The sequence below is a fragment of the Dysidea avara genome, chromosome 3 (genome assembly GCF_963678975.1).
Source record: "Dysidea avara chromosome 3, odDysAvar1.4, whole genome shotgun sequence".
Classification (NCBI taxonomy): Eukaryota; Metazoa; Porifera; class Demospongiae; order Dictyoceratida; family Dysideidae; genus Dysidea; species Dysidea avara.
In genome coordinates, this window is record NC_089274.1 from 33,593,361 (window position 1) to 33,606,923 (window position 13,563).

Genomic DNA, 13,563 nt, shown 5'->3' on the forward strand with positions numbered 1-13,563 from the left:
CTCGACCTGTACAGTATTATTCTTTTTAGTGCACTGTTGTGTGATGCGCATGCGCTAACCGAAACGCCACGTTTCTGGCAAGGTTACGGTATGGTAGGGTCCACAACGCGAAAAATCGATATCCTCCAATCAACTACCTAACTATTGTCATGTGTTAGGCTAAGTGTAACTTGAATAACACCAGCGTGGCAGCCAAGTTTGTCACTTTCTTCTGGTAGAAAACGATACAAATGTCTTAAAATCACGTGATTTTTCGCTGCAGCGGTTCGTAGGGTTCTTCGTATGCCACGATATTCACTCTCAACATTGTTCAAGTAGTCTATCATCAACTCAAAGTATTGGTGGTTTGATTTTATTGGTCATTTTCTGGTGGCAGCACGATCTGTGCAGCTTTTTGACGACAGACAAAATGTTTCTTCCTCTGGAGCGCAGGACAAGCAGAGCAGCAACTGCGCCGTGGGTCAGCAATGACCAGTACTAGGTAAAGTACCTGCATGCGGAGTATGGTTATAATTGAAGCTTGTTAGCCATCTGGCTGAGCCATCTATATGCTGAAATTCGGCCAAAATGACGCGATTTTTGCAAACAAATACCAGAATGGTTGATACATCAGTGAGACAGTCTCCAACAGCAAGGATACGAAGCTTATAAACACCTAACAATACGGCTATCTCGCCCAGTAAACGCATAGAGCAATCCTGTGCATGAAATAGGCACTCACGTGATTGAAATTCAAATTGCGGAAATACCCATGAAATCGCTTTCATTTCTGAATAGGAACCATGCAATGTGCTCCTTTTGTAAATATTTGTGTTAATTGTTCACTCAGACGTGGTCTGGGCCAGTGCAGGTGTGTTTTGTACTATGATGGTATCGTAGGAAAAGTCTTAAACTGCTGGGCTAGTCGAGATGCTGAACCTAACCAAGGGCGTAGGCAGGGGGGGTTCAGATGGTTCGGACAAACCCCCCTTTCAGAAGCAGATTTTAAAAAAATTAAAAATCACACCAAATCTTACAGCCCTGGAGCTCTCCGGTAGCTACTTTCCAACTGGCGCTCCTCTGTACTACTCTTGAGGGTCACATCACATTAATGCTGAACCCTGCAAATCATATCTATTGAATCACGTGATCACTTGCGCACGTGACGAATGTCGCAAGTGAAACGGCGAAGGACAGTTCAGTGATTGGTTGAGACATATTACAAGCTTAAGGCAGCAGCTACTAAACTTGAGTGGTCGAGTTATACATGTGTCAGGTTAGCACGAACTGTGAATTGATGTATATTTACCTGATGAATTGTTTGTTTATTTATTACATGTTGTGGTCACGTGATGTCTCGAACATATTGGAGTACAAGCCAAGTCTGAAGACCATCAACAGGAGGACCGGCCGAGAATAATGTATATAGCTGGAAAGAAGTATTGCCGACTAAGGGACTCAAGTGTGGAGGGCTTCCGTGTGCCAGGAAATTGAAGTTGGCTGTCAGTATGCTGTGTGGAAGTGAAGATTAGTTAGTATTACAATAGGTTTATAGTTTCTATAAGCTGCATAAACAGCAGTGTGTAGGTTTTAGCTAGTTAGATGCATAAACATCTTTTAAAGTTACTGCCTAAGGGCACATTTTGTGTATGCAAAATTTTCATTCAAACGTGGTCTAGGGGAAGCACCCAGGCCTTCCCCTTAAGACATTCCAGTTACTTTAAATCCAAACCTCCTTCAAAATATTCATGGCTACGCCCCTGCTAACGTACACAAACTGATTGTCACTTGATTCCTAGTGATTTTAAGGTCATTGGAATAGATTATAGTTGTGTTTTCGGAGATTTGAATATCAATCACGTGAGTGCCTATTTCATGCATTGGACTGCTCTATGCGTTTACTGGGCGAGATAGCCGTATTGTTAGGTGTTTATAAGCTTCGTATCCTTGCTGTTGGAGACTGTCTCACTGATGTATCAACCATTCTGGTATTTGTTCGCAAAAATCGCGTCATTTTGGCCGAATTTCAGCATATAGATGGCTAACAAGCTTCAATTATAACCATACTCCGCATGCAGGTACTTTACCTAGTACTGGTCATTGCTGACCCACGGCGCAGTTGCTGCTCTGCTTGTCCTGCGCTCCAGAGGAAGAAACATTTTGTCTGTCGTCAAAAAGCTGCACAGATCGTGCTGCCACCAGAAAATGACCAATAAAATCAAACCACCAATACTTTGAGTTGATGATAGACTACTTGAACAATGTTGAGAGTGAATATCGTGGCATACGAAGAACCCTACGAACCGCTGCAGCGAAAAATCACGTGATTTTAAGACATTTGTATCGTTTTCTACCAGAAGAAAGTAATAAACTTGGCTGCCACGCTGGTGTTATTCAAGTTACACTTAGCCTAGCACATGACAATAGTTAGGTAGTTGATTGGAGGATGTCGATTTTTCGCATTGCGGACCCTAGGTATGGCTGTGGAAAAGACAGTATTGTGTGTGTTCCGAGGAAGAAGAAGACCTATCACATTTGAAAGTGACGAAAATGCTAAGAGAGAAAGCGGAAAATTGCTTGAGGCTGTGCTGGCAGGCTTTGAAGATATGATTTGTGAAGGACAAAGTACCGCTTCAAGCAGCTCATACCATTTGGAAAGAGAAAGCGAGGAATGGGACGGCCGGCGTATAGACGTTTCAGGTTTTGTGCGGGATAAAGAAGAGGTTTATTTGTGCTTGTCAAGCGAATCAACAGTTAATGAGGTAACCAAACTGCATGCGTATAACAATTTCAAATTAACAAGTACTTTACAGATGAGTAGAGCAACCACCAAGGCAATTGACAGTGCCAAAAGAATAGGCAAACCATCTGAGGCTAATGCAAAGGTATTAGCTGGGTTGTTTCCTGGCTATAGAGGTGCAGGTCAAAAGAGGAAGTTTGATCCAAGTAATGAAAGTGTTGTTGCAGAGCAACATAGACAGAAGAAAGCAGCATTTAAAGGAAAGAGCAAAGCAAGGGCAAAATCTGTTAATGTAATGATTGTTGAAGCAAACTGTCAAACCATTCCTAGAGGTGTTAAAAAGGAGAAACTGAAAGATGATGGAAAAGCCAAAGTTGTTGAGTTTTTCTGGTACATGAACACGACAGAAGTGATTGATGAGTTAGGCATGGTATTTAGTGTTGTTTTAGTTCTAAGGAACTAGAACTAAATCTAGTTTTAGTACAGCAATTTAATTCTAGTTCTAGTACACTAGAACTAAACTAAAATTGTGATCTATTTTAGTTCTAAAACTAAAACTAAACTAAAATTCTTTCAATTTTTGATTCAAAAACTAGAACTAAACTAAAGCCATTAAAACTTTTAGCTCAAGAACTAGAACTAACTGAAAGGTTTCTCAAGCAATCCTACATAAAAAGGTATTGTGCACTATATAAACCACTTAACACTTTTCTTTGAAGATGGTGATGCCTGCAAATGCTACTATAAAACATTGTTATTCAGCATTAATTCTGCTGATTTAGGTTATTTAAGCATTCTATATAGAGCTTTTGTTCATTTGTGCACAATGGCAAGTGGAAGTTGTGCTGAACCAGGTGGAAGGCCTAAGTCAAGTGGAGTATGGAACCACTTCAGGCATGATAAGATCAAGGACAAAAGTGTGTGTACTGTGAAAAGTACTGATGGTTTGATTTGTGGTATATAAAGAATTTAAAGGACAATATTCTATAAACTTGAAGAAGCATTTGAAGACATGCCATACTGATGCTTATAAACATTTTGAAGCAGCTGAAATTGAAAAGCCAAAGGGAGAGGTTCTTCTAGCCATTTGAAACAGTCCTCCTTGCCAATACGTAGTTTAGGATCTAAATTGTACAACCCTAATAACTGAAACAGTCCTCCTTGCCAATACGTAGTTTAGGATCTAAATTGTACAACCCTAATAACAAGGCTATTATACATTTCATCTTGCAATCTTTATAGGTGCTAACAATGTACCATTGAATTTAGTAGATAGCAGCAAATTCCGTGTATTAATTGAAGAATTGGATTCTCGGTACAGTTTTCCTCATTGATATAAGATGGGAAATAAAATAGAAAAATCTATCAAAACACCAAATCTAAAGTTTCTGGAAGTCTAGGGGTGCTACCAAGGTTAGTATAGGTGAAGATATCTAACACTAAAACTAAAATGAAACTAAATACTAACTAAAATTACAGAAATATGGGGTACTAGAACTAAAACTAAAACTATGGTGGAATTTGGGTACTAGAACTAAAACTAACTAAAACTGTAGTGGACTATGGGTACAAGAACTAGAACTAAACTAAAATGAATTTGCTGTATATACTAAAACAACACTATCCCAGGAAAGAAATTTATTTTTTTGAAGCCAACCAGAACCAATGCTTTGATAAAGGCTGATAGCCAGTCTTTGGATGGCAATGATATTTTTGAGTTGGCTAAAAGTGGCTCCTTGTATTTGAAGACAGAAGGCGCATTCTCTGAGAGGTACTCTGATCCTGTTCCTGATGACGATTCTGATGATTTGCCAGTTGGACCCATATCTGCTTACAAGCCTTATACACAAGAACACATAGCTATGTTACTTCGGGAATCTAATGAAATAGTAAAGAGGTTGAAGGTATGTTGTAGTTATTTGCACTTCATACTGAGCGCCAATGCCTGATTATTCACTAACCGTATTCTTGGTATCATACTAAATGTACATTAGGGATCGTGGAGGTTTGCATTTAAAAAAAGATATATATTGACCAAAAAACCTCACAATGCATCCATGACCTTGGTGGATGGCGATGTACAAAAGTGGCTTCAGTGTGGTCCAAAATGCTTGAAATAATATTTATATATCAACTGACTTGACTGGTGCCTTCTCAGACAAGCATAACTTGATAACAGCTAAGTTTGTAGGCTTGAGTTATTTACTGTTTGGTGTTGCTTCATGCAGACAGTTGCCTTTTTTGCTTGCTGTAGTACAATTGCTTCACAATGGCTTGCTTACCTTTGTGTCTCAATCACATATTTACACATGCTTTGAGGTTTTGTTGTGATATTAGCACTTCTCAGTGGGGTAATTCATGGTTTACCAAGTAGGTGGACAAAACCAATTTAAAGGCTTCTTTACCTGGTAATTGGCTAACCTAGACAATACTGGTTAATAACCATGTTTTTGCATACCACTAGAGTGTGATAGCTTCCCTAGGCATTACTTCATTACTTCACAATGGGCTTACCATTGTGTCTCATTTATCTTTGCTGACAGTGTGAGGTATCGATTCACAGTAGTATGATGGGTTCCCTAGGCTAACTAATACTGCCAAAGTGCCATGAAGGTATTGTAAGGCTGGGTTCTGGTCTAATTTTTATTTTGACAAAGTGTAATTCTTGTAATATACAGTACTACTGTCTGGTCTAATTTTTATTTTGACAAAGTGTAATTCTTGTAATATACAGTACTACTGTACGGTATGATAGAGGGTAGGGCTGAAACTGATATCCATATTATCTGGATAATAATTTACTATCCGGATAGTAATTTGAAGCCAACCGGATAGTAAGAGGGCATCTCCAAACTGATTTTGGTATGCTTAATGTCATAATGAAGTTAGCATCATTATGACGTTAACAGCTGCCTACTATTGTTGGTAAGTTAATCAACTTGTTCACAAGTGACACGCCCATTGCTAATGACAAATAACAGAAGAGTTATTGCCTTATAAAGAGTTCTTTACAAGTAGTTGTACCTGGAAAAGGGCTTGTAGCAACTGCTAGCTTCATCTTGTATTCATGTTTTCTCCAGCTGCCAATCTTGTTACAGATGAATTCCATTAAGTGCAAAGTATTAAACACTGTAACATTTCTCATATGAATGTTATGTTTACTTCTAGTGCTAGCAGGGGTATATAATAGATAGTGTCAAATGCTGTATTAGCCCGTGATTAATGATTGTGTAAAGTAACACGGATATTTCAGTAATTGTTTGTTTATGCGAAATGGTAATTTGAAATATGTACTTGGCAAACGGGTCTTTGTCTGCCAGTTTTCCATGTTATTCAACCTAGTATTCACAAAGAAAGTGTAGTAAGGACCCAAGATAACTCCAGCTTGCTAAAGCAAAGGTTGCACAAATGAGCGTGTTGCCACGCCTTCAGGGATCTGCTTGGAAGTGCCAGAACTTTAACACTAGCCAATTCCCTTTAATGTTATCATGTTTTCACTTGGTTTAGTGGCCGAATTGGGCTAAATACAGCAACCCTTAATGGCAATGAAACCAAACAATTACTGAAATATCCATGTTACTTCATGCAATCATTAATCATGGTGTAATACACCCATTTGATACTCTTGGTTTCTATTATATACTCTTGGTGCTAGTAAAACAAGGATGTTCACAATAAGCTATAACATAATTTTCAAGTGATGATGTCACTATTTGTAGGATATCCGGATAGGTTTTGTTCAAGATATCCGGATAGTAAAGTTGCTATCCGTTTCAGCTCTAAAGAGAGGGTATGTTTGGAATTTTCACTTTTTCCACTATTTCATATTCCATCTTTTTTGGAATCACTAATATACAAATGTTTTGGTTATTGTATAATTTTGCAAATTGTATGATAATAATGTAATGTAGGCTCATTCAAAACCTGGATCATTCAGCAATCCATTAGCTTTATCAGATTCAGAAAGTGAGGAGTCAAGCAAGCAGGTACAAGCTGCATGAGCATATCACTTTCCGAATCAATTTCTGTAATTTTATTTTCAGGGAAGTAGCGAGTCTCAGGCCACAGTGCATGATGTAAGTGTCACATGATCATATTGCTACTAGGGCTAAATGTAACTATGATTGTTCAGGGTAACTTGGATTCATGGAGAGAACTAAGGTTTGAGCAGGATAGAGAATATGAAGAAAGTCTACAGCAAGATATTGCTAAGGTACAATCTATAATAACTTTGCATTCAAGCTTGGATGCTTGTAACTACAGGAGAATGACAGGAAACAGAAGGCTGAATGGCAGAAGGTAAAAATGTTAGGAGGAGTAAATTATTCTTCTGCTCTAACTTCAAATTTACTCACCTAGTATTTCAACTGCTCTATAAGTGTTTATTACATTGTTACAATAATGCGTTGGCATTATTTTTTACCAAAGTAATTAAGCCTACTTGAGTTGATATTTTGTAAAATTTCTTGCCATTACTACTAAATCTAAACATACTGCGGTATGCCAATAGGCATGTATCCAGCTGAAGCAATGTTGATCAGTGAAAAAATCAAGTCTGTAGCCTTAGCCATTGATTGCTACTGTAGTATTGTAAATACTGATATTACTAGTAAGTACTTCCTGTCATTTAGGTATGTGAAGAATTGAGAAGTAAAATGTGCACCAAATTTGAGTCAACACATACCAATGGTATCAGGGTTGGATTTATGCTGCCTGCTGGTGAAAAGATCTTCTATACATTTCAGGAGCACTCAACAGTTAAAGTAGGTATCTGCTTGCAGTAAAGTATTTTTTATGCTCTGCACTTTTTCAGGACATATACCAGTTTATTTTCAGTAAAGGAATATCACTGCCATTTAAAATTCATTGCCAATACCCACAGCGTCACATATCATTGGAAACATCTTCCAGTGATAAAATTAAAGAGCACCGTGAATGCATCCTTTTGGTCGTGGCAGATGATGACTTGGAGGTAGAGGGTGATTATACAATTCTAAACCAGCTTTGCAGTAATAAAGTACGTGTACAGTTGTTTTGCAAGTAAACACTGTTGTGTTACCATGCAGGACTCATTCACTGACAATTCAGCAGAAAGTTCTTGTGCAAACATCGCTGCCTCAATATCTGTATATGGTAGGTAAATGGACATTAAATAAACAATCTACACCAACCTGTTGCTATTACCTTTAGATGAAGAACGGAAGCGTTTCATGGAGTGTATTGATGCCACACCTGGTTCCCTGCATGAAGTGGCCCGTGGAGATGTTTTTGATGGTGTGATGCAGCTATACAATGATAGAGCTACATCAGTGATTTTAGAGTATCCAATGTTTGTTAAATTCTTAGGTGAAGCTGCAGTAGATGAAGGTGGTGTCCAAAGAGATATGTTCACTGCATTTTGGGATAGGTGTTATTCACTATTGTTTGATGGGTGTTCTACATTAGTGCCTATGCTGCATCCACAGATGGACCTTATGGAATTTGTTACGGTTGGCCGAGTGATGTCACATGGATACCTAGCTACTGGTATACTGCCAGACAGAATTGTTTTGCCAGTGTTGATTGTTGCTCTCCTTGGACCAGGAACTGTCATTCCAGATTATATATTTATCGAGACGTTTATGGATTTCTTGAGTATTACGGAAAGACTCACCCTGAGGAAAGCTATGGACAGCACTGACAACAATTTTCAGCCAGAGTTACTAAACCAGCTAGTTTGTATTTTGTCACGATTTGGGTGCCGACAACTACCAACACCGTTATGCCTGTTGAAAATGATTGTCCAAGCAGCAAAATATGAGTTTGTTATTAAGCCTGCTGCAGTATTGTCACTGCTACACTCTGGAGTACCAAGCATTCACCAGCCGTTTTGGAAGAACAAATCTGTTCAAGATATGTATACACTACATTGTTCGCTAGTAGCCACTCCAGAAAAAGTGATAGCTTTTCTAGAGTCAGACCCTTGTAGCCAAGCACAGGAATGTGTCTACAATCATTTAGTTGCAATGCTTGGGAGTATGCAGTCCACAGAGTTGAGATTATTTTTGCGGTTTGTTACTGGTTGTAGTGTTTGCGTAACACCCAAGATCACTGTAACATACAACAGTCTTAGTGGACCTGCCCGCTGTCCAATTGCTCATACATGTGATTCTACATTGCAGCTTTCTGTATTTTACAGAAATTACGATGACTTTAATGATGACTTTAAAGTTTTCCTAAGCTCATCCTCAACCAATGAGGATTTTTGCTGGAGGATGGATGGCCGTTGACTTATTGCACTAGTATACTACTGTTTATAACCTACAGGACATGTAGTACTTGTACTTTTTATTTCAATCACTTTCATCTAGGACTGGTACTCTTTGTAAGCCAGGTTGTAATCCATTATGATTCAGAGCTTTGCATACTTGACTTTTTTGTAAGCCAGTTTGTATGTAGCAAATAGGACTGTTATTACTTCCGTTATACCTGTTATTATTCAGGACTTGTAAAACTTTGCAAGCCAATTTGTTATCACTTATACATATTATTTTTAAAACAATTATCATTGATCTAGAAAAATACATTTACAAAGGTATAAATGTTAATATAAGGGCAACAGTTTGTTCATATAGTTCTAACCCATAGTTTTGCGATGATGCAAGTGGATCTACATGATGGAGTAACAGGGAATTGTCAGCTTCGCTAAACTTCAAAGTTGTTTGAGGGATATTCTTCCACTGTGGTCTTCATCATCCACTGCATTTGGTCCATCAGGATCAACTCCGTAGTTGTCTTCAACAGTTTCAAAAAAATCCATAGCAGTCAACCCAGAATGCTGAAGGAGCAATGCTCCTGCAGTGAATAACTGCTGAGGTGACTTGTGGTTGACTGTTCTAATTGGGTGGTTATTCCAGCTATTTACAAACTCCCTCGGAGATCGATTAATCCGTGGCAAGTAAACATAATGCAGTGCCCACAGATGATGCTCATTGAGGTGATCCAAAATACTGTGTTGTTCCATAAAGTAAAAGAGCTTGTAATACAAAACTGTCACACTTCTGTGCATATCACGCCACAAACGCTCAATGCGTTGGTTGTGCACACTACAACCAGTTATAAAACTTCTCCTATCTGTTCCACGTTTTTCAAGCATGTACTGTGCTACCTTAACATTTTCTGTGCCTTGATCAGAACGGATCCGTGAGGGAACTTCATACATAGCAACTGCTTCCAAGAATGCCTGATACACAGTAGATGACTTATTATTTGAGGAACACCTAAGATATACTATTAGTCTACTGTATCCATCAATTCCACCATGAGTAACAAGTCGCCACCTGATTAGCTTATGGTGTGAATCTGTAGAAAACAGTGTCAACAACGTTTGAGAACAGTTAAATTATAAAATCATTACCTATGTGCCACAGTGAATTTGGCCCTGGTACTGAATACGGCCGTCTAGATGTTGCCCCAGAAGAAGATCTAAGTAATGACCCCAAAGGATCAGCAGACCTTAATGATTGACGAACTTCCTCTCTGGTTACTTTAATTCCACATGAACGTATACTACCATACAATAGTGAAATTCCAGCAAACGGTGTGTCTTTCTTGATCTCTTCTATGAGTGACCTAAGGGTTGCTTCACTGATGTGATCTTGAGGATCATCCACAAGTCAATATTCTACTCTTCTTCTATAAGTAACATACGCAATAGAACATATGTATGGTAACTTGTAGGTTGTGTACCTATATATGGTCATCCTGCTAACTCCTAGTAACGCTACAACTTCAGTCCACTTAAAGCCGAGTGAAGATAAATATTCCAGCTGATCTTTACTGATATCAAATCGAGGTCTTCCAGGTTCGGAAGTAACAGCATTAGCACTAACTCTATATGACACTGGATAAGTACCACTAACAGCTCCACTGTCTAAATAATCATCATACAGTAACCATTGCCGGTAAATATACCTGAGGTTGGCACACAAGTCATTTACAGTAATCAAATACTGCTGTAATTCTGGGTGATTTGTCAAGGTTCGCTTTATATAGGAACAAGTACTGAAAGCCATGTCCATACGGTGTAATACATACTCTGTGTAATTCTGATTAGCAACTCCAAATTGCCGTTCAGCTTCAGTCAATAATGCTGTCAAGAGAACAATCCACCAAACATCAGTTTGGTTTCCTTCCTAGAAGATCTACGTTACAGCAGCTACTAGTATTTGCAGAAAAAGTCTTTGAACCTAACAAATGTGAAGTGGATGTAGTATACATGGATTTCAAGAAAGCTTTTGACTCTGTCTCTCACCACCACTTACTTGGCAAATTACAAACCTTTGGAATAACCGGTAAAGCAAGACAGTGGTTTGAAGCATATCTACACAATCGCTATCAATGTGTCAAGATAGGAGATTCACTGTCAGAAATATGTTATATACATTCAGGGGTGCCCCAAGGAAGTGTCTTAGGACCTTTGTTATTCGTCATTTTCATTAACAACCTACCTGAATTCATTCAATTTGCAACTCCTTTTACATACGCTGATGACACCAAACTTCTATATGCAATTAGATCTCGTGAAGATACTGCAAAGTTACAAACTGATATCAACAGAGCTTCTAATTGGAGCACCCTGACTGACTTACCTTTCCACGAATCCAAATTTATTCATTTACGTTTCTTCTCGACTACAACAGTCCCCCCTACATACACCATCAATGGAAATCCCATTAAATGTCTAGCACAGCATAAAGATCTTGGAGTAACATTCACATCTGACTTCAGCAGGTCAGCACACTATAACAACATATGTACGAAAGCTTACCAAACCTTAGGACTTATCAGAAGAACATTCCAGGTTAACAGTGCTGAGGCAAAGAAACGTCTATACCTAGCACTAGTCAGATCACAACTATTATATTGTTCACAACTATTGAGGCCTCAACTAATAAGAGACATTACTGCACTAGAACGCATTCAACGAAGAGCCACTAAATATATTCTTAACGATTATACATCCTCATACAAACTCAGACTGGAACAACTGCATCTCCTGCCTCTCATGTATCACTACGAACTCCAAGATATACTGTTTCTAATAAAATCATTAAAGTCACCCACTGATAATTTTAACATCTACAACTACATTACTTTTGCAAGAGGCAACACCAGATCTGGGACTAACCAAAAACTGAATCATCCAAGGTCATCATCAGTAACACAACATCATTTTTACTTTAACAGGATAGCCAGACTATACAATTACTTACCAGTCATTGATCTTTCACTACTGGAGTATAATTTTTCTCTGTGAATAACAAAGAGCAAGGGATTAACCAACAGTACCCATGGTGAGTCTGAACATGTCAGTTCACTATTGGGCAGAATAGGTCCTTTCATTTTCATGTGTAAGGCATCGAAATAATCCCCCTGCCGTTAAAACTCTACATTTTAGCCAAACTGTGCATATCTCAGCTTCTCCTCTTTTTTTTTTAAACTTTTCCTGGGACTGACAAGGGTTATCCATTGGTACCCATGGTGTGTGTGGACCTGTCAGTTCACTATTGGGCAGAATAGGTCCTTTCATTTTCATGTGTAAGGCGTCGAAATAATCCCCCTGCCATTAAAACTCTACATTTTAGCCAAACTGTGCATATCTCAGCTTCTCCTTTTTTTTTTTTAACTTTTCCTGGGACTGACAAGGGTTATCCATTGGTACCCATGGTGTGTGTGGACCTGTCAGTTCACTATTGGGCAGAATAGGTCCTTTCATTTTCATGTGTAGGGGCGTCGAAATAATCCCCCTGCCATTAAAACTCTACATTTTAGCCAAACTGTGCATATCTCAGCTTCTCCTTTTTTTTTTTTTTTAAGCTTTTCCTGGGACTGACAAGGGTTATCCATTGGTACCCATGGTGTGTGTGGACCTGTCAGTTCACTATTGGGCAGAATAGGTCCTTTCATTTTCATGTGTACGGCGTCGAAATAATCCCCCTGCCGTTAAAACTCTACATTTTAGCCAAACTGTGCATATCTCAGCTTCTCCTTTTTTTTTTTTAACTTTTCCTGGGACTGACAAGGGTTATCCATTGGTACCCATGGTGTGTGTGGACCTGTCAGTTCACTATTGGGCAGAATAGGTCCTTTCATTTTCATGTGTAAGGCGTCGAAATAATCCCCCTGCCGTTAAAACTCTACATTTTAGCCAAACACTGTGCATATCTCAGCTTCTTTTATTTATTTATTTCTTACTTTTCCTGGGACTGACAAAGGTGAGGTAATGGTACTGATGGCGAATGTGAACATGTCAGTTCACTATTGAGTAGAGTTGGTCCTTATTTACGGCTTAACATGTAGTTTACTTTCCCTTACACATTACCAAAAATTTAGTACATTTTTGGTCGTGTGCATTAGTGTAGACAACCTGTGTAAAATATTCATATAATACAATCACTTTTGAATGCGATGTTTTTAAAGCTATGCATATGTTGGAATAGATGTCTAATGATTGAAACCAACACATTCCAAAGGGTTTGAAGCCATTTAGTCCCTAACCATGATATTATCTTGCACTAACCTCAAAATTTGCTTCCACTTAGTACACTTCAAAGCCATACTGTGTATGTAATGTGTGTCTGTGTCTGCATGGTTTAATCATGGCACATTTATACCTCATAAATTAGAGTGTTAACCACATCAAAGGGATACTCGAAATAACTGTTTGTGTGCTTTAACTTTCTCAGTTAAGGAACATTGTGTGAGATATAAACTGTTTGTTTCTTTTTTTTTTTTTTCAATTTCTGTTGTAATTTACAAGTACATGTTCCTTTATAGCCTGCAGCTCGTCTATACAAAACCAT

At 38.5% G+C, this 13,563-nt stretch overlaps 3 protein-coding genes across 3 annotated transcripts; 2 read left to right on the top strand and 1 right to left on the bottom strand.

Moving 5' to 3' along the window:
* Positions 1-1,101: 1,101 nt before the first annotated feature.
* On the top strand, positions 1,102-3,265 carry LOC136250791 (uncharacterized). The gene is made up of 2 exons (XM_066043080.1): positions 1,102-2,741; positions 2,793-3,265. Exons 1-2 carry the CDS (start codon positions 2,457-2,459, stop codon positions 3,180-3,182), a joined length of 675 nt encoding a protein of 224 aa, XP_065899152.1. The 5' UTR covers positions 1,102-2,456; the 3' UTR covers positions 3,183-3,265.
* Positions 3,266-4,343: 1,078 nt separating this feature from the next.
* Positions 4,344-10,262, top strand: LOC136250790 (uncharacterized). Its single transcript, XM_066043078.1, has 9 exons — positions 4,344-4,623; positions 6,631-6,705; positions 6,763-6,795; positions 6,852-6,932; positions 6,983-7,018; positions 7,351-7,482; positions 7,533-7,736; positions 7,786-7,852; positions 7,910-10,262. The coding sequence occupies exons 1-9, from the start codon at positions 4,582-4,584 to the stop codon at positions 8,986-8,988; spliced, it is 1,749 nt and encodes a 582-aa protein (XP_065899150.1). The 5' UTR covers positions 4,344-4,581; the 3' UTR covers positions 8,989-10,262.
* On the bottom strand, positions 9,229-10,694 carry LOC136248471 (uncharacterized). Its single transcript, XM_066040250.1, has 4 exons — positions 10,673-10,694; positions 10,448-10,631; positions 10,116-10,372; positions 9,229-10,060 (listed from the first exon to the last, which is right to left on the bottom strand). Exons 1-4 carry the CDS (start codon positions 10,692-10,694, stop codon positions 9,411-9,413), a joined length of 1,113 nt encoding a protein of 370 aa, XP_065896322.1. The 3' UTR covers positions 9,229-9,410.
* Positions 10,695-13,563: the final 2,869 nt, after the last annotated feature.